Source organism: Gopherus evgoodei, chromosome 24 (assembly GCF_007399415.2).
Source record: "Gopherus evgoodei ecotype Sinaloan lineage chromosome 24, rGopEvg1_v1.p, whole genome shotgun sequence".
In the NCBI taxonomy this organism is placed as follows: domain Eukaryota; kingdom Metazoa; phylum Chordata; order Testudines; family Testudinidae; genus Gopherus; species Gopherus evgoodei.
This window is the reverse complement of record NC_044345.1, coordinates 7,859,053-7,883,094: the sequence shown is the minus strand read 5'-3', so window position 1 is coordinate 7,883,094 and position 24,042 is coordinate 7,859,053. Positions and strand designations below refer to the sequence as shown.

General features: G+C 53.9%; 2 protein-coding genes across 2 annotated transcripts; one reads left to right on the top strand and one right to left on the bottom strand.

Annotated features, from left to right (window-relative positions):
- Positions 1-3,978: 3,978 nt before the first annotated feature.
- On the bottom strand, positions 3,979-13,505 carry MRPL9 (mitochondrial ribosomal protein L9). Its single transcript, XM_030542606.1, has 7 exons — positions 13,401-13,505; positions 12,704-12,863; positions 11,772-11,896; positions 10,625-10,675; positions 9,720-9,821; positions 8,928-9,011; positions 3,979-7,552 (listed from the first exon to the last, which is right to left on the bottom strand). Exons 1-7 carry the CDS (start codon positions 13,503-13,505, stop codon positions 7,442-7,444), a joined length of 738 nt encoding a protein of 245 aa, XP_030398466.1. The 3' UTR covers positions 3,979-7,441.
- Positions 13,506-16,092: 2,587 nt separating this feature from the next.
- Positions 16,093-22,011, top strand: OAZ3 (ornithine decarboxylase antizyme 3). The gene is given in 7 exon segments (XM_030542178.1): positions 16,093-17,040; positions 17,042-17,241; positions 18,195-18,255; positions 18,257-18,322; positions 19,542-19,717; positions 20,728-20,813; positions 21,725-22,011. Coding segments are annotated over 7 exon segments (783 nt in total). The 5' UTR covers positions 16,093-16,980; the 3' UTR covers positions 21,859-22,011.
- Positions 22,012-24,042: the final 2,031 nt, after the last annotated feature.

Genomic DNA, 24,042 nt, shown 5'->3' with positions numbered 1-24,042 from the left:
TTGTACATTAGGTGGATTACGGTAACATCTAGGAGCCTGAGCCATGGACCACGACCCCATGGTGTTAGGTGCTGTACGGTGTCTATTAGGTGTGTGACAGTAGCGCCCAGGCGCCCCGGTGACGGAGCAGGCCGTACAAACACAGAACAAACACAGTCCCTGCCCCACTGATCTGACCGGCTAAGCTCTGAGAGCTGTGGATGAAATGCACAACGCAAGAGCCAAGCTTTCATTATTAATGACTATTTACTAACGATTGATGGTTAGCTCATCAGCTCTTTGCAAAATCCAGCAAATTGCCACTTCGAGGATTTGAAAGCAGGCCAGTGGGGGTGTGTGTATGTGTGTGTGTGTGTGTGGGGGGGTGGGAATCAAAGCAAACTCTGTGGCTAGACTCTCTGCTATTACATTGATCAAACCCTGACATCTCCTGCCCATTAAAAGCACCTCCCTTTGCCGGCAGAAAGCAGGGGCAGCTGCATGGCCCAACAAAAGAAAAGCCCATTCACTTCGGGCTGCTCAGCAGCAGGGATTCGATTGCAACCCCCGCTGGGCCATTCGTTAAGCAAAGATCCAGCAAACGCAGGTCCAGGGACTCCGGTTTATGCCCTGCCACAGCTGCGCTGGGACACAGCAGCCCCTTTGGATTTCCATTTTCAAGCTGTTTTCCACGTTTATGTCCCTCAGACACACCAGGGAGCTGAGAAACGACCTTGGCTGAGCAGGAGTTGGCTGCTCTGCTCCATCCCGTCCCCAGGATGATATACACCTGCTAGGACTCACGCCTGTGTCCTGCTCCGGAAGGCACTTGGGTGGCTGCTCTCCCTCCTGTGATCAGTGACAAACAGCAGGGAGTGGTCCTAGGAACGAGCAGGGGGCTGGAGGGGTCAGTTTCCAAGAGGGGTTGAATCTTTTTGGCTTGGAAGAGCAGTGACGGGGAGCGGGAAGAGTCTATGGCTATTTGAGGGTATAAGCATCAAGCAGAGAGAACAATAAAGAGGCTGGAACTAGGAGGGATGGAATGACATTAAAAAGCCACTGGTAAAGCTGTGGCGTCTCCCAGTGCCTGTCCTCCCAACCCAGCTGCCTTTTGCTACTGACCCACCTTTCCACAGCGTTCCCTCTGCTCTGCGCTGCCCCAATCCTGCAAGCTGCCCCACGTCTGGACAGGGTCCCATTGGCCTCAGCAGGGCTTAGCACAGGCACACGATCTGGGCCTAAGGTAGAAATGCCAGTCAGCCACAAAGACATCATCACAGAGTGCTTAAAGGGCATCATGGGAAGAAAATGAATGAAGATGAAGGCAGCATGGCCTAGTGGGGAGAGCAGTGGACTAGGACACAGAATGACCTAAGGCAGGCCTGTGCTCAGTACCCCCATTTCCCCTCCCACTGCCTGTCTGTTTAGACCATAGCTGGGCAAACTACAGCTCAGGGGATGCATCTGGCCCTCCAGATGTTTTAATCTGGCCCTCAAGCTCACGCTGGGGAGCGGGATCCAGGGCTTACCCCGCTCTTCGTGGCTCCTGAAAGCAGCGGTATGTCCCCCCTCTGGCTCCTATGCATAGGGGCAGCCAGGGGACTCTGCACACTGCCTCCATCCTAAGCACCACCCCCACAGCTCCCATTGGCCGGGAGTAGGATCAGGCCCCAAACAGCTCTCCCAATGCCCAGCTGCCTCCCCATGGCACAATAGACAGAGCCGAGACTGCAAAGCCAGAGCAGCCTCACCCGGCTGGGGAGAAGCAGCCGGCACCAACCTGTCCAAGCGGCTTCAACACAAACAAGCAAGTTCAGTGCCACTGACTGGTGCCCAGAAAGCGAGTCGTGGGGCAGGCACAGCCCGGGCAGGGGCAAGGGAAGAATCTAAGTCAGCCTCAACTAACAGCATCCAGGTGAGCAGGCAGTCCAGGCTCTGGGGCCATGCAGCCCTTGGCCTCTCTGCTAAGAAGCGGATTGTCGGGCAGATTGCTGTCGTGGGGACACTTGTTTGCTAGAGGAACTAGGCTGAGACCCACCAAAAAACTCATCTCAGAGGCCAGCGAAGGGACCAGTCCCTGTCGCTGAGGTAACACAATGTGACTGTGCAGCAGGGACAACACTGTGTCTGTGCTCACTGGGACAACATCCCCCGAAGCTTTGCCTAGGATTTGACATGCACAAACCAGTCAATCTCAGACACACATGTACACAACAGAGTGGGAGAGACAGACACACACTCAGACATCTGATTCACCCACAGTGACACAGCACACACTTAGAAACATGCACAGACACAACACAGAAACCCGCCTATAGAGACACAACTCACACACATCCCGCTCTTGCATTTCCATAATCACTTTGACTTCAGCTTTGCCATTCCTGGCTAGTTTTGCATTTGCTTTATGACTCTTCATTCGCATGTGACTCGGTTCCATTTCGTCTCGCTGCCGCCAGCCCAGTTGCCGACTCATAAAAAACGTTGCGTTCCAGCCACATCACCTGAGCCTGGATATTTCAAACAATTTATTGGGCCCCATATAAAATTTAAAGAGCCCATATATCGTGCGGATTGCCGACAAAATGTAATTTCATCGTATGCAACACGCTGGTAGCATCCAGCCAATCAATTTCTTTCCCAACATGGGATCGTATTTAACTTGTGAGTTTCAATAACATTCAGGATGGATTCTGAAGGAGAAAGTTAACAGGGCTCGTCTGCCTATGCACCTCCCTTGATTCAGATGCAGTTGCCCACAGCGCCTAGGGTCTTGGCCTGGCTGGCCTCCAGTCACCACCGCAATAGAGATGCTCAATAATAATGACCTCTTGGATGGAACATCCTGGGAGACTGAACCAGCCACCTCAGGATTTACAAGCAGGATTGGCTACTGTGTAAAAAGGACTGCAATGGGTCACTAGTGGATCCATCAGCCTCTCACCTAAATCAGCCTCTAGACCAGGGGTCAGCAACCTACGTCACATGTGCCAAAGGTGGCATGCAAGCTGATTTTTGGACCCTTCACCCAGACCAGCAGTGGCAGGCTGAGCGGTTCACCCTCCCGCCGGTCTGGAGTTTCCACTGCTGGCTCCTGCCAGCTGGGATCTCACCGCTGGTCCCACTCAGTGCCCGCTGCTGGCCTGGATGAAGGAACCCGAGGCTGGCAGAGGGCCGAGGAGCCAGCGGCCGAAACCCCAGAGTGGCGCTGGGGTGAGCCGCTCAGCCCACCGCCACTTTGGGGTTCCCGCTGCTTGCCCCTTACCAGCCGGGGTCCCCGCCGCAGCCCCACTCACCTTGCTTTCAGTTGGAGTTCCAGTGCAGGCCCCCTGCCAGACAGGATCCAGGCCTCCGGCCCTGCTCAGCCCCACCAGCCGCCAGTTCCACTCACCTCAGCTGCCGATCTGGGGTTCCAGCTGCTGACCTCCTGCCAGCCGGTTAACAACTGATCACTCAGAAGCCTGTGTGCAGCTTAAAGTATCCAAATACGTGCCAGACATTGGAAAACTCGGCAAGGAAAAGCAAGGGCAAGGATCACACTAAACTGATATCTACATTTCAATTTAATTTGAAATAAAACTTCTGAAACATTTTGAAAATCTTGTTTCCTTTACATATAACAGTAGTTTGGTTACATAATATGTAGACTTCTAGAGAGACCTTCCAAAACACGTTACACCACTTCTGAAAGGTTGCCAATGCCTGTCCTAGACAAAGCTTTGATCTTTTTGTTTGATCTCTGTTTACTGGCCTGGCCTTCAAAGCCTTTGGGCCATTGCCTCCATCGCTGCTGGCACGGGCAAAGTACTATGTAGTCTGAATGGTGAGGTCTGGCACTCTGGGGTGGAGGATTGGGCTTTGCATGCGTTGCTGCAAGAAGAGACCAGACTCTAGAAGCGGAGCTGGGGAGGAGGCTGAATTTCCCACTGCCTGTGTGGTATAAACCTCTCTAGGGGGCATGTTTCAGAGTGGTAGCCATCTTAGTCTGTATCATTTTTCCTCCTTTGGTATCCTGCTGTCAATTGAATTGTCTCGTTAGACTGACCTCACACTTGGGAAGGCAGCTCACATCTTCTCATGTGTTTATACCTGCTCCTGTATTTTCCACTCCATGCATCTGATGAAATGGGTTCTAGCCCACGAAAGCTTATGCCCAAATACATTTGTTAGTCTCTGAGGTGGCACAAGGACTCATCTAAGGGGCATGGATCAGTGCCGGGTGTTAGCCAACACTCGCCTGCTATGGTAGCTTTAGGAATGTATCTCTAAGGCACGTAAGACAGAGGGATGCCAGGGCTGGACATCTCCACTTATATACCATTCATTGTGTTCTCATTTCAGCTAACTTCTCCCTGATTTCTGCACCCACACACCCAAGTCCTCCTCCATTCTCTCCCCAAAGAGATTCCATAATTATTAGCCCCTCCCCAATTGCCAGGAGATCCTTCAAAGGACCCTTATTTGCAGTAGATCCTGAGCAGCTTCCCATGAACCCCCCTTCTCTGCTTGCTCGGCAGTGAGCAGTAGATGCCTCACCGGGGGTGATCCTCAATCCCCAGTAGATCCTGGCCCTGTCCCACAGTAAATCCCTGGTCCCCCTCCCTGAGTGGCTCAACAATTGATCCAGATCTCCAGCATGTCCTGGCTAAATTCCAACATGTGTGAGGACATTCTGCCCCCCTTACATTCCACCTGCGCTTTCCCTGGGCTACAGTGGCCTATGTTTTCACCAAGGCCTAGTGATTTTAGGGGCCCAACTTGAGATACCTTGAAGGAGTTGGATTTTCAGAAAGGGCCAAGTGCCCCCCCCCTCAGAAAACAAGCTCCCTCTGAGATGGCTTGAGGTGAGCAGCCCCCACAAAAGAAGCCTCCCAAATCTCGTCTCACTTTTGAAAATACAAGCCACAGGTATTTCATTTCCTGTCCTCAAAACGTGGCCATGCAGTTGTGGGCTGTGAAACTGCCGTATGCTCCCCAGAAGTGGCTGCATTTTGATGACTGGCCAAACAATCCTGTTTGTACAGCAGTTCGTTAAGTGCTTTGGGATCCTTCAGGCAAGATGCGCTAGAGCTCTTACGTGAAGAGAGAGTGACCGTACCTGTTCTCCAGCCTCCACCCCTAGGTTATCCCTTTGCACTGCCTTTTAAAGAGTTTGCTGGAGCAGACTGTGTGGCAGCAGCAGAAGGAAGTCTCCTCTTTGACTTTTCCACCTTGCAGCTATTTAAAGGAGGAGCCAGGCTTTTCTGATTGGTTGCTGGCCTGAGCTGCAAAGCATCATGGAAGCTGGTGAGTTATAACTGCCTAGCGGTGGCTGGGTGATGGCTAGGGAAGAAGCTGTTGATGGCAGTGCCAGGTACTAGACAGCTACAAAGGGAGAAATGTATTTAAGTCAAGGGGCCCAACCCAGGCAGAGTGTGGCGGAGTCTGACCCCCAAAGCCAGCGACATGCAGGGGCTCAATGTTATTCCGGGTTACTTGCGGGAGACGTGAAATGCAGAGGGGAAGCGGGTTGCTGAAGTAGCAGAGGCGGGACAAGAACCACAGCGTGCTCCTACTGGCACTCTCTAGCCAGAGGCCTCCGTGCTGCTTAAGGGTGGGTGCATGAGGCTAGCATGGCCTTGGTCTGCCAGGCTGAAAGCAGCTGCCTGGGCACTGCCAGAGAACAGGGGCTGGTGACAGGTGTTTCTGCAAATCAAGCTCTCGGGGCACCCTGGGCTGCAGGACACAGCAATCACCTTCCTGTGTCTGCTGGCAGAGATGATGGCGCACTTGGCAAATCTCATCAGGTCCCAGCCTGCAGTGGGAGGTCATAAGGGTCTTTCCCAATGCTGGGCTCCCCCTTAGCTGCATAAGGGGCAGCACATTCTGCAGTGTGTGGCTCTTTGGGCCAGGTATTTCACAGGGGAGAGACAGGGCCTGAGCTCTGTTTGGGACACTGCATCCTCCCTGCCCACCGGAGCATGCCCCCCGGGAAAGGGCCCAGGCTGACTGTCCATCCCAAGGACTTTGCACATGCTGTTAGGCCTTTTAAACTCGGGCTTCACAGGGTTCTGACCAGCACCCTCAGCTTTAGAACTTGCCTCTCCCCCTCAGAGGTGGAATTGCATGTGCCCAGCCTCTCCTGGAGGCAGAGAGGTGGCGCACAGATGGATGGATTTAACCCCCTCAGTAAGAGCAGGGAACCTTGAACAGAGGCAGGAGGGAGCACTGGTGGGCTCCAGCCAGCAATGAGGACTCAGACTAGCCCAGCAAGGGGGCTACAGTGAATAGGGGAGAATGCCCTGGTGGGATCATGTTGCTTTGGATGGGTTTGCAATTGGCCCCTGGAAAGGGCTCAGCCCTGGCAGAGATGATGTCAAAAACTGAAGATGGGGGTGTGGGCTGGTAGAGGAAGCAGTCCCCACATGGACATTCCCTTCCCCTGCCCCTTTGATCAGGAACCAAACCAGCTGGGGTCCCCATCACACTCGAGGCAGGGCATTGACGTCTCTGCCCACACTGCCCTGAGAGCAACTACCAGAAAGGGGCTTTGGCACAGAGGACCCTGTCTTGGGCTACGCCCCAAGGACAGGTTGGCGGGACTGAATCTCTGGTTACTCTGCTTCCAGCACTGTAGCTGCTGCATTTCAGCACTGCTCCGCCACTGTGACAGTAGCTGACAACGAACACCACAGTGGTTCTGCGGCTCTGGGGTATTAGCCCCATTCACCCATGAAGTAGCTGCAGGGGCTGAGGGGAAGGGTGCCTGGTGTGGGTGCGTCCCTCCCTCCTCCTGTTAGGATGCCCGTGGCAGGGAGGGTGGCGAAAGGGAGCTGGGATCTCCAGCCCAGCTGAGAGTCTCGTTTCTGCAGTAAAGTAACTTCCTGTAGGGGACGCTCCACCTTCCATTTCCTCTCCCCCTATCTGGCTGGACTGGACTCAGCACTACCGGGCATCAGGCTGCGCATCTGGGAACAGACCGTTTGGTGCTTTTCTACTGATCAGATGAGTCACTGGTGGCTGCTTCTCCCAGGGCTCTCCCCTCTGCTCCCCATAGGACATTTGGCTTCCAGCTGCCCCACTTCTGAGGTGTTGTCTGACTGAACCCGACAGCAGCAAGACACAGCCGATTCGCATTGCCAGGGGCTTGGACACAGGAGCCTTTTATTAGTAGCTGTGAGCGTTCTGGTGTCCTGCTTTGACTGGGAGCAACGTACAGCACGTTGGGTGCTTTCCTTGTCCTGTGCAGAGAGCCCCACCTGGGAGGGATGGAGGGTCCCTTTGTGGTCGCAGCGAGAACCTCCCCCAAACACCGATAAAGTTTAAATGAAGTTAGCTAACTGCTCCCAGCAGAGAGAGGCCAGCTGGGGCCTGGCTGCCCTTCTCAGCTGGTAGGCCAAAGGGTCCAGGTTCCACAGCAGGGAGATTCCCCCAACAGTTCAACCTTCCGAGGAGAACGCCCCAGGACAGAGTGGAGGGGCCTTTACCCCTTCAATGCCGCCTGCTGGGCCAGCCAGTATTTGTAGCGCTTGGTCTTTGGCCTCATGAAGTTCACCACAGACATCGGCACCCTCACGGTGTCCAAGCCATTCACCTGCAACACACAAGCCCAGGACGGAGACACAGGTTAGGGCCCCAGACAATGAGCCGGCCCCGTGCTTCCAGGTTAACTGAAGGCAAAGGGCCAGAAAATGGCTGGGCCCCTGCGGATCCCTCCACAGCAGGTTGTTTCTGTTGGTCGCTGGTTAAGGGTTTCACAGGCAGGAAACCCTCCCTAGGCCTGAGGTGAGAGAGCACACGGGGCAGGTCCAGACGCAGGCTCACCAATGCCTCGCGGAGAGGGGAAGATGTTTAGAGTTGCTTCAAAATCTAGCCGAACGAGCGATCTCACCTTTAAAACCCTTCATAGGCTTGCTACAGCTGACCTGACAAACTGCCTCTGACTCCCCCCTCACCCCCCATGTCTTCTGTTCCTGCACGGTGGGTAACAGGGCCTTCACCTCTGCCACTCCCCTCTGAAATCGCCTGCATCCCTCCAGTTCCATTTCAAATCTCAACCTGCAACATCAGCTCCTTTCTCCCTTGTCTCTCTCAGCAATGGGCCATTCTGTTCCCTATTCTTTTGGGGTTACATCATGTAGAGAAGATACTGGCAATTACAGGCCCGCAGCTTGCTGAGCTGCAGTAACCAACATGGAAACGTAGCACTTACGCACACACACATCAGGAATTCAATATAGCAAATTAAGCAGGAGGCGATGCAAATTGGTACAGCTGTAAATGACACCAATTCAGCTTTCGTCCTGCACATTTCAGAGCTGGCTCTCCTCCCCCAAGTGGGCAGGAAGGAAAAGAGATGAATAGAAATGCAGCAGGTGAAATTCTCTTCTGCCTTGGACCCTGTACTTTACAAAGCGCCTCCTGAGTGGGTGGGAGAGAGAAGTCTTAAAAACCTGGCTCCTCTCTGCTGTGGGTATGCCAGCACTTCTCACAAGAGTAGGGGTTTGTCTGTGGCTTGGCCAAAGTTCTCCCCCTTGCCTTGCAGAGGGGCTGTCTACCCAGCTAATACTCCGCCCCCCAAGAAGGGGTTACGTTTTCGTGGGTATCTAGTTTATAAAGCACTCTGGAGTACGTCAGGTGGTGCAGATGTAGGATGCAGCAGTAACTTTGTGCCTGAGGATCTCAAAGCAGGCTCAGTGGGCAACAAAGCCACCTCTCCCACCCCCCAAAGAGGCTGACAAGTATTTTCCCTGTGTCACAGAGGGGGGAAACTGAGGCACTGAGCAGGGAAGTGACTTCCCCAAAGACACCAGCGAGCCGGTGGCCAGAGCTGAGATCAGGATTTGTGTCCTGATTCCCCTTTCACTGGCTCTAACACAATGAAGGGTGACAGGGAGGGTAGGGACTAGGAAGTTGGAGCTGTTTGTAGCTAAATGATCTGCCCCCTTTCCAAAGAAACGCGCACTTACCGTCACTTCACACCAGTATTCGCCCCATCTCGTGATGGGCTCATCAGGCAGCTTCACTGCATGCGGCTTCACGAAGACGTTAAGCTGAAAGAACCAGCACCACGACTTAGCCCTAGGATGCTCACTCCAACCCAACGCCAGCGGCTGTCCCTCTAGTCTAATCACAAACGGCGGCCTGTGGGCGTTCAACACTTAAACTAGGTGGAACAAGGCCGTCTGCTGCTATAAGGGCAGCAGGGGTCGGAGGCCAGCTAGTCCTGCGTGGCCCCTTTAAGAACAGGCGTTTGGAGGTGGCTCACCAGCCCCAGCTGGGACCAGGGGACAGACTGATGTGATTGCCTGCTGGGGAAGGAAAAGGAACACTCTACCGCAGGCGGGGGAAGCCTGGAAACAGGAGGGCTGGACATGGAGTATCTGCTGCGACAGATGCCCAAGGGTTGGTGAGCTGGGAGGCCTGGAGATGGCAGAGACCTGCAGGGAGTAGACAGGCTCCTTCAGATGCCCTCTGGCTTAACACTAGGACAGGCTTGGCCTTGTAAATCCTAACCCCAGCCAAGAGCTGTCTAGCGAGAATGCGGAAGCCTTGGCCTCCCCCTAGATTTCTGGTCTATCCCGATTAACCCGTTATGATAACTTCACAAGTCTCCACTCGAGCCACTCACTGAATCCCAACCTACAGCGAGCCAGCTCTGCTGTCTGGGACATTCTCAGCATTCCGGGGGCGGAGCTACATTAGTCACCTCCCCCACCCTCAGTCCGCACGCAAGCGCCAATCACAGCCAGACCACGAACGTTTTTCAGGAAGTGGCGGGCGACGATCTCGTTGTTCAGCTCCCACTTCACGTTGTTCTTCATCCCCACCTCCAGACGGCAGCTCCTCAGGAACTGGATGGCCTAGGGAAGGGCAGGACGATGACAGATGGGGAGCATGAGTACAAGGAATCGCCGGGTCTCAGTTTAATTTCTAGCGAACAAGTGTCTGCATCACGAAGCCACTGCAGTAACAGAACCCAAGACTGCATGGCCCATGGAGAATGAACTCCCCACTGCAGGAGGGTCCCAGAAGGTCAGGATTAAGTCACGCTGGCAGGACGGGGGTGGAGTTTACCCAGTTGTCACCCACACTGCAAACATTCATGGAATGAGCAGCTCTTCACTGTCCAGTGCCATGAAGCCAGCACTGACTGAACGGCTTTGTTTGTTTGAAGAGCTAGTCCAGGGTAAAGATGTTTCAGTGTCACTGATGGAGAACAGGTCTGGTAAACTCTCTTGCCAAGATCACGTTAAGGGATGGGTACCACTGGTTGACTTAGCCTTCATTGTAACTCCGATTCAAAACCGGATGAACTTAGCTACCTCACTCTCCTTTTAGAAGGGATGATAGTATCAATCATTTAGAGAATGCCATAGGTATGGAATGGCAATTTAGATAAAACAAGCTCTTTCCCCCTACAGGCTCACAGTCTATGTATTTTTCTTTGCTTTGTATTGGGGGGAAAAAAGCTATATGAACAAACATCCCCACATAGAAAGACACCATGCTAAGGGCATCACTAATCAGATCAGGTTCCCATTAACACGCCAGGAGTTTCAGGTTTGTTGGCTGGGATTCTCCCCACATTTCACTTGAATTGCACAGCTATTTCATGAACATTCATGTGTCTCTCCCCCCCTCCCCACAACAACCTTTTACTCACCTTTTCACCACTCTGGGTTTGAAGTCTCTCCAGCTTCCCTTCCTCACGCAGCTATAAGAAATAAGATTGGGGGGGCGGGGGGAAGTGAGACGAACACAGAGTTAACAATGTCTCCCAGTTAATGTCTGCACAGTCCAGGATTTGGAGCTCTCAATTCAAAATGCCTTAGTGTCAGCCATGTCCCCATTCTGGGTATTTAGGAATAAGACGTCTTAGGTGTGCTATAAAAGCGAGTCACAACTCATTAATTCCCATTTCACTAGCCAGCAAATCCAGCAATTGTCAAAAGCCCCAGTTCTCACCCTACTTTGCAACAAAGCTTTAATAGCAGGACTTTTTTTTGGCTTTGTATGGTAGATTTACTAGTGTATTCAATGTCACATCATTGAATTAGACAGCACTTGTGAAGAAAGGACTTTTGGCAATGCAGAATCCTTGACTGTGAATTACAGCAATGCCTTGGAGCTCCGATCATGGACCAACAGCCTATTGTACTAGGGCTGAATTTGTTAAATTACCTGTTACTTTGCAATTCATAATTGGTCTCCTGGTCATTAGCAAGGTTACATTAACTGAAAGGCATTTTACGCACCATTCATTTTATAAGGGATACCAGAAACAATTGACTTTACTCAATAGTCTTTACAGAGTGTTCCCAAATACAACTTTAACATCGCTAGCAAGATTTTCTATTTCTAATAAAACAATCAGCAATTCAAATCCCAGTAATGTGTGCACAAGCACACACATGCATGTGCACACACATAATTTCCTAAAAAAAGTTTAATCAACTCATTTAAAAACAAAACAAAATTACTCTTGGTTTACAGTCTCCTGATTGCAAATCTCACATAGGATTTAAAAAAAAAAAAAAAAAATCACAAAGCCCCAAGCGAGCAGTAGTTTCATTCTGAGGTTGCACTACCTGGATGTTTTGCTGAAGACATTACACTTTCAGGGCCTGGTATATTTCCCCCAACAAAAATCACAGGTTAACTGCATGAGCCAAATCCTAGCTTTTGGGAGATTGCATGCTGCTCCCACTGAATCCAGTGAGAATCTCAAATTGCTCATGGCAGAATTCTGCACATTAGGACAGCAGAGAGCACATTGTGGGCTGGAAAGGCAATTCCCTCCTCCAACTCACCCTCATTTCCTCCTCAAACATTTTTTTGTTCTCTGGAGAGGCATAAACTGCGAGTCCCTCGAGGAGGAGCTTGTTACGAGCCAGAGATTTCTTCACTGAGACAATATCACCACGGCTTCCCAAATCTGTGAATCAGAGACACAGGGCACAATATGACATCTCTGGCAAACCCAGCACACAGATCATTAGAGAGCTGTTATAGTTACACAGCACATTCCTCTTGAGAAGGATGCCAGAGCACTTCAAACACAGGAAAAGGAACTGGCATTTCAAAGAGAGTTTGGAAAACAGCCTAATAGCAGAAATGTTTTGACAGAGGCGTGAGAGATGACTGAACGCTGTATGGGGACTATCAGCTGCTTCACTATATCATGCTTCATATTCAGAACATATGAGCATGTATGTGTGTACACACTCATAAGTGGAGTTAGGTTATTATGGTGAAGTAAAAGCTCTGAACAAGAATATCTAAAAATTACTAATAGCATTTAAAAATAAAACCAAAGGACACTAAGTTGAGTGGTTGCTCTTGTGTACTGGTTAAAGCAGAGGACGGGGAGTCAGAACTCCTGGGTCTGTGTCTGAGACCTGAGGGCAGGCCTTAGCACCAGCACAATAATAATTACTTCCATAATTCCTTCATTCCTAAACTCCAAAACCACTCTGTGTTTTAACAGGTAAAACCCCACATCCAACAATCCCTTCTGCTTTGTAGTGCAGTGATCTCTCCATTTTATTGCTAAGGACATAGAGGCAGAGCTGGCAACAGAACCCAGGAGTCCTGGTGCACTTCTCTGTTCCAACCATTAGATAACACTGAGCACATAACAGATCGGTGAAAATCAGGAAAGACATATGGACTCCTATGACAGATACCCAGCACCACCTCAGCTCTTCAGTATGGAAAGCAAATGCCTCCAGTGGAAACCTACTGTCCACGGACTGAGTGAGGATCACCTCCAGCTCCCCCTTGGGCTGGTTCTTGGTGTCTTCCACCAGCCTGTAGATGCGGTGCCTCCTGGGGTGTAGGCGAGGCGGGCGCCCTTCTTTGCTCAGCGGGACCTTCCACCAGCGCTCCACCACCACTGTGCCCTGCATGGAGACACTGATCAGCCCCGGCGGTGACCTCTCCTAAATACCTGCCCCCGGGCCGGGAAAGACCAGCCCGAGGCGTGATTCCCCCGCCTCCCAGAGACCAGCCAGGGGCATGACACCCCCACCCTGACCAGCCTCCGGGGTTGTACTCCCACCCCAGCCCCCCTAGGGAGAGCCGAGCCCAGGGGGTGACCCCCTCCTCACATCCCCCCGCCCCCAAGGGACCAACTCAAGGTGTAAACCCCCCACCTCCCACAGACCAGCCCGGGGCGTGACCCCCCCCGGCCCCCCACAGACCAGCCCGGGGCGTGATCCCCCCGCCCCCAAGGGACCAACTCAAGGTGTAAACCCCCCACCTCCCAGAGACCAGCCCGGGGCCTGACCCCCCCGCCCCCAAGAGACCAGCCCGGGGCTTGACACTCAGCCCCCCACCAGCCTCAGCGGCTGAACTCCCACCCAGCCCCCTAGGGAGAGCCGAGCCCCGGGGGTGACTCCTCCCGCCCCCAGGGGACGAGCCCGGGCGCGACCCCTCACCCGGCTGAGCGACAGGCCCAGCCCCCGGCTCGGCGCCCCCAGCTGCTCCCCCGCGAGCCCCCGCAGCAGGAGGCCGCAGCCCCACCCCGCTCCCAGCCTCAGCATCCTCCGCCGCGGCCGCCTGCGACCGCCCAGGCCAAGGAGGCGCCGGCCCAGAGGAAGGACCCCGAGCCGGGGCTGCCCGCAGCGCGCCTGACGCGCCCGCTCCCCCCGCAGCGCCTCGGTTCCGCCTTATAGACCGAGCCCTGCTGCCCCCCAGCACGCCCCGAGAGACCCCGCCCCCACTGAACCTCCCCACCAGCCCCCCACCGAGACCCCACCCACCGGGCCCCCTCCCCCACCGAACCCTCACCCACCAGCCCCCCACCGGGCCCCCTCCCCCACCGAACCCTCACCTACCAGCCCCCCACGGGACCCCCTCCCCCACTGAACTCCCACCCACCAGCCCCCCCACCGGGACCCTCTCCCCCAGTGAACCCTAACCCACCAGCCCCCCACTGGGACCCCCTCCCCCACTGAACCCCCACCCACCAGCCCTCCCACCGAGACCCCGTCCCCCATTGAACCCTCACCCACCAGCCCCCCACGGGACCCCCTCCCCCACTGAACCCCCACCCACCAGCTCCCCCCACCAGGCCTCCTCCCCCACCGAACCCCCACCGAGACCCCCTCCCCCACTGAACCCCCCCACCGGGACACCCTCCCCCATTGAACCCCCACCCACCAGCTCCCCCCACCGGGCCTCCTCCCCCACCGAACCCTCACCTACCAGCCCCCCACGGGACCCCCTCCCCCACTGAACTCCCACCCACCAGCCCACCCACCGGGACCCTCTCCCCCAGTGAACCCTAACCCACCAGCCCCCCACTGGGACCCCCTCCCCCACTGAACCCCCACCCACCAGCCCTCCCACCGAGACCCCGTCCCCCATTGAACCCTCACCCACCAGCCCCCCACGGGACCCCCTCCCCCACTGAACCCCCCCACCAGCCCCCCACCGGGACACTCTCCCCCACTGAACCCCCACCCACCAGCTCCCCCCACCAGGCCTCCTCCCCCACTGAACCCCCACCGAGACCCCCTCCCCCACTGAACCCCCCCACCGGGACACCCTCCCCCATTGAACCCCCACCCACCAGCTCCCCCCACCGGGCCTCCTCCCCCACCGAACCCCCACCGAGACCCCCTCCCCCACTGAACCCCCCCACCGGGACCCCCTCCCCCACTGAACTGCCACCCACCAGCCCCCCACTGGGACCCCCTCCTCCACTGAACCCCTGCACCTGCCTCCCCCACCTGCCCCTCCACCCCCATTGAACCCTCACCCACTTGCCCCCCACGGGATCCCCTCCCCCACTGAAACCCCACCCACCAGGACCCCCCAGGACTCCCTCCCCCATTGAACCCTCACCCACCAGCCCCCCACCAGGACCCCCTTCCTCCATTGAACTCCCACCCACCGGGACCCCCTCCACCACCGAACGCCTCACCTACCAGCACCGGGACCCCCTCCCCCACTGAACCCCCACCTACCTATCCCCACCAAGACCCCCTCCCCCATTGAACCCCAACTTCCTTGCACCCCTCAGGAATCCCTCTCCCCTCACTGTATCCCCATCCCCTAACCCTCACTTTACCCCCACCTCCCTGCTCCCATCAGGGATCCCCTTTCCCCTCCTGTTGTACTCCCACCCCCTGTACACCAGGATCCTCCTAACCCCCACTGTACCCCTGCCTGCTTGCTCCCCTCAGGGATCCCGACCCCCCTCCTGCTATACTCGTCTGCCTACTCCCACAGGGACCCTCATCCTCCTAACACATTATACCTCCACTTTCCTGCCCCCTAGGAACCTCCATCCCCTAACCCCGCACTGTAAACCACCTCCCTGCTCCCCCAGGGACCCCTTAACCCCCTACTGTACCCCCATCTGCATGCCTCCAGGGAACCCCATCCTCCTAACCTCCCACTATAACCACACTCCCCTGCCTCCCACAAGGACTCTCATCCCCTAATATCCCTATTCTACCCCTACTTTCCTGGCCTTATCCCCCAATTCCCATCTTAGCTAGAGACTCCCTCCCTGAAATCCCTGCTCCTCTAAGGGAACCCTTCCCCTGCTTGTCCTCTCAGGAACCTCTCCCCCCCCACACCACTGCCTTACTTCCTTCGGGTCTCCTTGCTGCTCCCCCCAACTCTCTCCCAGTGCCCTTCAAGGACCCACCAACTCATTCTCAGGGATCCCCATGCTTTCCCCCCTTTGGGACCCACCCACTGTCCATGCTTTCTGCCCCCCAAAGCATCATTGGGGTTCCAAACAATGGAAGGGTGCCCAGTATTCTGGGACAGTAGGTGTTGGGGGCAATTCCCAGGAGCCCCTGTGCCTATGGTCATGGGGCTGCCACCTAATTCCCAGAAGCCCTCATGGCCATGGTCATAGAAATTCCCATGGGCCCTGTGTTCATGTCTGTGCCCCCTCCCCCCCAATCACTCAACTGTGGCCACTTATTCTCAGGTGTCCCCATGTCCATGTTCAAAAGGGGGGGGCCACCCCAGTTGCTAGAGGCCCGCTGGACAAATATATGAGTGCAATTGTATGATGGGGTTGCTTGTGGTGGTGGGAGAGGCAGGGCTCAGCAGATCTGGGGCTCACTTCCGATTTATCACCTATGTTTCTAGAGCTCATGCTTCAGGGTTTCAGCTGGCCACCAGCAGGGATCAGGAAGGGATTTGCTGCCCCCCTGTATTCTGAGGGTTGATTGGGTTGTTTTAATCTCCTTCCTCTTAAGCTTCAGGGATGGTCACTACTGGAGAGAGGCTGTGCTCTGAGGGGGCACCAAGCATCTCTCATAGATGCCTGGCTGGCGCTTCTTGCTCACATGCTCAGGGCTTAACTGATCACCAGAAGTGGGGCCAGGAAGGAATTTGCCTCCCAGCTCAGATGGGCAGGGAGCTTGGCTGGAGTGGGGTTGGTTTTCGACTTTCTCTGTGGTGTGGGATTATCACTTGCTGGGATGATCTGGGTATTTCTCACAGCATCAATTCCCTGCCATGGCACAGACCAGTGTAGGCTCTCGTGGACTGATAAACTTTGGTCTCATTTGGGGTGTTGGGTTTAGCATGTGGGGCCTGTGCGAGCTGGGTGATCAGATTGGATGAGCTGGTCAGATTGGATGAGTTGGTGGTCCCATCTGGCCTCCAACTATCTGAGTCCTTGACTCCCCAAACCCGAGGGGATGTGCCCCGTTGGCATAGTGCTGCAGAGAGAAAAGGACCTACTCTAGGGCCTAGCAGGGTGGGACTCCCACAGTGGGAGTCAGGGTTTAGAGAGACCCCCAACCATCGTTTACATCAATATGGACCCTGCAGTTTGGGGGATTAAGAAGGAATGTGACAGATGCCAGAGACTGAGGGACCCTGCCCCCCAACTACAGCTCTGTCCCCCTTAGATCAGGGTATTAGAAGGCCAGCCACACACTGGCAACATCTCACACTTATGCCCAGGAGAGGAATAACCTAGATGTGGCCCTGGGGTGTGTGGCCTGGCTGGGCATGTCACAATGATGCCCTCCCCATGGGGGAATGTCACAATGGCTGGGTCATAAAGCACCTGGCTACTTGAACTGGGGCCCTGGGGCTCAGGGGCTCACTTTGCCACGGGTAGGCATTGCCTGAAGAAACGTCGCTGCTCCGGGACCACACCTATCTGTTTTCCCTTTCTTATACTGAGAGAGGGAGGAAACGGAACTACTTATACCCCATCTGCTCCCCCTTTGCGTATTACTATTACTGCTATCGCTATCGCCTCATCTACAGGAGGAGGATGGTGCCTTCCCACGGGAGGTGAGTTGCTTTTCCCACCCCCTCTATCGAAGTTTAACAGGGAACTGTCGCTTTCCTTCTGTTTGGCACTGGGGGGGAGGGTGGGAAATCAAACCCAAAGGGACTTATGTTGGTAAAAATGTCTGGAAAGGGGAGAAGTCTCCATTTTCCAGAGCCGGGGCCAGCCTGTAACTTGTTGATTGTTGTCTTTGGAGCTTTGAGAATGATTCATCCTTCAAAAAACCAACAGGGGAGTGCCTGGGGCGTATATCTGAGCTCTTATGGCCAAGATTTTACTGCACTATAAGCTCTGTGGGGCAGGGACTGGCTTTTGTTCTGTATTTGTCCCACAACTGGGTCCCGGTGCGTGACCACACCACAAATCAACCATTGGGTTTTCAAAAGCAACTGGTGATTTTAGGAGCCCAACTTTAGACTCCTTAGAAAGGCCTGGTTTTCAGAAGGAGGGGGGCTCAGCATCTTCTGAAATCAGCCCCCCCAAACGTCTCTGTATATCGTTGAAGTGGGGAGGGTGAAATACCCCTACACACACACACACACCACAGATTTTACTCCCAAGCTGGGAATCATTTACAGTATTTAGCATCGAAGTATCTTTTCCAGCTGCATTGACTTGATTCCTCAGGGCATCCGGCTCTCCGAGGCAACACCAATCAGTCAAATGCCCTTTAAAGCAGGCTGCATGCTTGGTGCCAGAGTCTGATGCCTGTAACAATGTGGGTGGTAGCATCTGCCTACACGGCGGCTAATTACAGAGTAAAGGACTGTGGCATGATAAGGGATCAGGAGCTGAGGCATGTACAATGGATTTTCCCTCATAGGAGCAATTTGTTACAGACCTGGGATGAAATCTTGGCCCCACTGAAGTCAAGGCCAAAACTCCCCTTGACTTGCAAATGGGCCAGGATTTCCTCACTGCTGTCCTTCTCTCTCTTGTTTTCTCATCCTCCAAGTATCACCGTGACTGAGCGCGAGAGCCTGACCCTCAGACCTCGCTACTGCCTCCAATGTTCCTGAGTCCTTGGGAGGCGGCCCGGCCGGCAGAGGGGCTAACCAGGGTGAGCTGAAAGAGTTGTACAAGGTAGGAAATCTCTGGCCGCCTGGCCGAGTCCAGGGTGCATCCAGGGGATCGTTCCATAGCTAGTGATTGTGTCTAAGGAAATGAGAACTTAAGAATGGCCATACTGGGTCAGACCAAAGGTCCATCCAGCCCAGTATCCTGTCCTCCGACAGTGGCCAATGCCAAGTGCCCCAGAGGGAGTGAACCTATCAGGTAATGATCAAGTGATCTCTCTCCTGCCATCCAGTTCCACCCCCTGACAAACAGAGGCTAGGGACACCGCTCCTTACCCATCCTGGCTAATAGTCGTTAATGGACTTAACCTCCATGAATTTATCTAGTTCTCTTTTAAACTCTGTTTAATAGTTATAGTCCTGGCCTTCACAACCTCCTCAGGCAAGAAGTTCCATAAATTGACTGTGTGCTGTGTGAAGAACTTCCTTTAATTTGTTTTAAACCTGCTGTCCATTAATTTTATTTGGTGGCCCCTAGTTCTTATATTATGGGAACAAGTAAATAACTTTTCCTTTTTCACTTTTTTCACACCACTCATGATTTTATATACCTCTATCATATCCCCCCTTAGTCTCCTCTTTTCCAAGCTGAAAACTCCTAGCCTCTTTAATCTCTCCTCATATGGGACCCTCTTCAAACCCCTAATCATTTTAGTTGTCCTTCTCTGAACCTTTTCTAATGCCAGTATATCTTTTCTGAGATGAGAAGACCACATCTGTATGCAGAGTTCAAGATGTGGGCTTACCATGGATTTATATAAGGGCAATAAGATATTCTCTGTCTTATTCTCTGACCCTTTTTGAATGATTCCTATCATCCTGTTTGCTTTTTTGACCGCCGCGGCACACTGCGTGGACATCTTCAGAGAAGGATTGGGGTGGCCAGTTCGTGCCTAGATAGGGTGTTGGGCCCAGGGGAACTGGAGGGGCAGCAATCATTAACGTTTGCCCTTTGAACAAGAAACAGTTTCAGATTCTCAAGGTGGGAAATAGTGCAGGGAGGAAGTTGCCTTGTGTGATGCTGGCTTCCTGCCTGTAAATCCCAGGGCTTCTCGGTTAGATCCTAGTCTAGGCTCCCCAGCATCTGGAGCACATGGGCAAGGGTTCAGGCTGGGAGTTCCCATTCAGTAGGATCTGCGTCCCCTTGGCAGACCCCAGTGTTAACAGGTGTTGGCTCTCAGCCAGTCAGCGCACCTGATAACGGGGGCTTCGCTGCTTCCTTTCAGGCTGAGAACCTGACAGTGTTTGCTGGCGACCTTCTGCTCCCCGGTCTCCCTGTCCAGCTGGACTTCCATTTCCAACTCGGTCCCCGCGGCTCTGCTCACTGGCACGGACTCCTGGCTGACGGCAAGCTTTTCCTGGACACGCCCCGTGGCGCCCTGGATCAAAACAACCGCGAAAGGTAAGGAATTGGTCCTGCTTTGAGCAGGGGGTTGGACTAGATACCTCCTGAGGTCCCTTCCAACCCTGAGATTCTGTGATTTCCCACCTCCTTTGTCTGGAGGCCATGGGAAAAAGCAGCCCCAGCCATCACCCTCCTGCTTTGGACCCTGCTTCCCCAAGACACTTGCAATCTAAAGTAAATCCAGTTCCATTTGCAAACCCACTGAAGAGCCTGAAAGCATTCAGAGCTGCCCTCCTGCAGCTTAGAGACAGCCAAGCCCCAGGGCAGCGCAGAGTTCGCCCCTCTGGTACATGCTGCTGGCTGGTCCTTTATTCCATCTGTGGGTCATTTCTTTCTAAGCGCTGGGACGTTTAAGACATGGAGGATCCCAGGGCCTAAGTCTTCTGAACCAAGTTATAATTATCCCTTGCCTGTCTTTCTGCAAATCACCCCCCACCACACACCTTGTAACATTAGGTGGCTGGCAGGAAAAAGGCAGCAGCTCCTGCCCCGCGGTGTCCAAGGTCATAGACAATGACTGCTGACCCTCCACGCCCATTGTGTGCTCACTGGGACTGTGCCTTCAATCTGACAAAGTCAGGGGAAGGGCTGGCTGCGTGACCCATGTAACTTTATGCAGCTCTTCTCAGCCATATCAGTTGTGCCAGCTTCTAAACGAGCCCCCCCACCCTTAAATTAATCCAACTCCTTGGTCCTATTCATTCTTGGAAATGTCGTAGAGGCTTGAAACGCCCCTGATTGTCTCTTTCCAGCTGACCAAACTGGGTTTTATACAGCTGCTGCTTGTGGTTGTGATTTAATTCCCAAGGGCCACCAAATCACAGTACTACAGAACTAGACAGACCAATCCTGTATCAATCGAATCCATATCAAGAGGGTAGAATTTTCACAGCCTCCCCAACTCCCCCTGGATTTTAATGGGAGTTGAGCACCTCACACCTTTGAAACTCACCCCCCCCCGGGCTATCTCTCAGCTTGTTTGAACACAGGGGTGTGTTTCCTTCTAGCCTGACTGTGACGCTGGACTACGTGGAGGAACAGACTGCCCTGAACCTTGTGTTTGTGAACTTCCAGCTGGCTCGCAGCGATCGCGGTAAGGGGCCCTCCGGGCTGACGGTTGGTAGGCGAACCCAGACACACAGAGCGATCGCCTTCCACATACAGAGAAGTGCAAGTTGCTTGTGCCATGTTTTTGATACTTCATGTACAGTGAAAGTTTCCACTGAAATTTTTTTTTCTTGCTAGCCTAGTGCAGTGGCTCTCAAAGTTTTTTTACTGGTGACCCTTTTTGCATAGCAAGCCTCTGAGTGTGACCTCTCCTTATAAATTAAAAACTTTTTATATATTTAACACCATTATAAATGCTGGTGGCAAAGCAGGGTTTGTTTGGGGTGGAGGCTGACAGCTCATGACCCCCCATGAAATAACCTCACAATCCCTTGAGGGGTCCCGACCCCCCGTTTGAGAATCTGGGGCTTGTTATCGGGAGCAGAGGCTGCTCTCTGCCCAGCATACAGCCATTACTGGACAAGCTATTATATACCCTGAAAGTAGAATGCACAGAGACCAGCAGTCGGAGGAGTATTTCTCCTGACTTTTCTGTATGTAAGAACAGATGGTGCAGGTCCAGTGGGAACCCCCCGTTTTAAAACAAAGTACATGATTTTGCAGTTCTCTGTTATAATAGGGACTGCTGTATTTTGAGCCATGACTACAGTATCTGTAGGTAACAGAAGCTATTTAACTTTTGCAATTAAAAGACTGAGGCCCTGGTCTGACTTCAGATACGCAGCCAGGGCTTTTCAGTGGAAATTAACTGCCCAACTTTATGCATTAGAACTACTTCATGTAGTGCCCCATCCTTCCTGCCCTCATCCCCCTGTAATGTCAGTGTCTAGTCTCTCTAGAGGAACACGAGCATTGAGGTTAAGGGGCATGTGATCCCAAGTGGAGGTCAGAACAGCTGGTTTTAATAATGGCAACCCTTCCTCTTCTGTCCCACAGGAGACCTGTTGCGAGCATTCAGCTACTTGGGCTTTGAGGTTGTCAGACCAGATCATCCCGCGCTGCCACCCTGGCAGGACGTTATCTTCATGGTTTACCAGCTGGAGCGAGACTGCTGTCCGGAGCTGGAATGAGAGTTCCTGAAGCTGGGCATTCTGCAAAGACAGGATGGGATGGGTGGGGGGATGGCTTAGCTCCCACTTAACTTGGGCCTGGAACTGGCAGGATCGAGCAGAGGCTTTGAGTTGATGTGTGTAACTGAGCATCATTAAATGGGTGTGAAAGCACAGTTGTTGTGTCTGGTTGGAGGAAGGGCTTTAACAGTCAGTGCAGAATGCACAGGGGGCAGGGAGGAAAGAGACTCAACCCTACAACTTCAACAGGTGTTCATGAGGCCCTGATCAACTGCCCCACGAGACACCTCGAGTCTGCCTTGGCAGGATCATTCCAGAGCTGAACAGAGGCCCACTGTGCAATCAGTGCTTGGCCTTGTGACCTGGACTGAGGCCCTAACTGATTTCACAGCGTGGGAGCTCCGAGCAATAGGAAGGGGATGTTACCCCACTACCCCTTGCCTGAGGCACCCAAAACTCACCGCCCAATCTCCATGCCCTTGTGCCACGCCCAGTTTAAAGCCCTAGCCTGGGTGACTGCCGACAGCCTGTCTTGCAGAAGACAGCTACTGGCTGGGTATAGCATCGTCCACCCAAGGCTCCTGCCGCTCAGGGAGATAGCTGCCAAGGGAAGCGAGGCCCTGTGTTCAGAGCCATTTCTCAGCCTGTCACGTGACAGCATTAGAAAACCTGCACCTGCTCTATTAAAAAATTCCAGGGACCCTGCTAGACCCCAAGGGGCAAAGCCCCCGAGCGGGTTGAGAGAACTGGAACAAGCCTCATTTCCTGGCTACAGGGGTGAGGGAATGAGCCCAGCGAGACCCATGGGAGGGGAGTGGACTTGCTCTGATGGAGCAGTGCGGGGGGAGGGAGTGATGGCAGGGATGGGGGTGGTAGGTCCCCCCCACCGCCTTTCCCCCCCAAGCTGGGCACCTCCAGCCAGCATCCCCCAAGGACCTCGATTTGCCCTTGGAGCCGACTAACCCAGAGCTTGACCCCCATGAACGGCAAAATCCCTGGCCCACTAATTATGCATCATCAGCCCCATTCTACAGCATGGCGCAAGTGGCACAAGGAGGAATTGGACTAACATGGTCTCTCAGAGTGATAGGTAACGTAGGAAACAGAGCCCTGGCAGCCTGCAGCCCAGCTCTAAGCCCCCTCTTCCTCCCCCACGCGCCCCCAAGGACTTGGCTGATTCACAAGAAAAACTCTCAACAGAACTTTTATTTAATAAAGAAACCAATGGCTGAGGCACACAGCCCTCCCAGACCTTGTCTGATCTCCCCGTGCCCACCCCCATGAAACCACCAGCTGGCAGAAAATGCCCATCTTCACACCAGGGCAGCCTCCGCTGACGTGCACTGACAGACCTCCAAAGCCAGCTGGCTCAAGGCATAGAGCTTTGGCTAATTCCCAGAGCCAGCTAGGTACTCTCCAGGCAGCAGGCTAAACACACTCTGCCCAGACCTCTCCTTTACGCAGCAAAGGAGACAATAAGAGGCTGAGATCTGCAAAAGCCCCCGGCACTGGCCTAACTCAGCTCCCGTCATCACCAAGGTTGAAGAGCAGTAAGTCCACACAGTGTACTCCAGAAACCGCCCCCTTCAAAACTCTCTACTAATGCTAGATGCTGGGGCAGTTCTGCACGAAGCAGATTCAGCTGCAAAAAAAAAAAAAAAAAAAAAAAAAAAGGACCAGCTTGGTCTGCGTTTATTGAAACGAAAATGCAGCTCCAACGGTTGCAGCCTAAGAGGATTCTCTCTCCTTTTTTAACATAAAACTTTAGTAAAGCAAGTGCTGTCAAAGCTGGGGGCGGCCTTGGGAGGGGGGCGTCACAACCATCCTCCGGCCCCGTTTCTGCAGCAGAAAAAGCTCATCCAGTCACATCAGAGGGCCGGTGTCTCCCTCGCCCCTGCAGCGGGAAGGACAGCAGAGTGGAGTCTTTGGTGCAGGTGCCTTGCTCCGAGATTTAGACCAAAACTGAAGTCAGCCTCAACTCATGGCAGAGCAAGCGCAAGCCACCCGAATGGCCCGCAGGAGAGCGAGCGGGGACCTCCCACCAGCCAGGGGAAGGAGGGGCTCAGCTGTTCAGAAGGAAGTGGAGACCAGCGGGCTTGATCCTGCTCTCAGGTTCACCAGCTGCTATAGAGCAACCCAAATGCAGTCAGTGTCGTTACTCTGGATTTACATCAGGACAGCCCA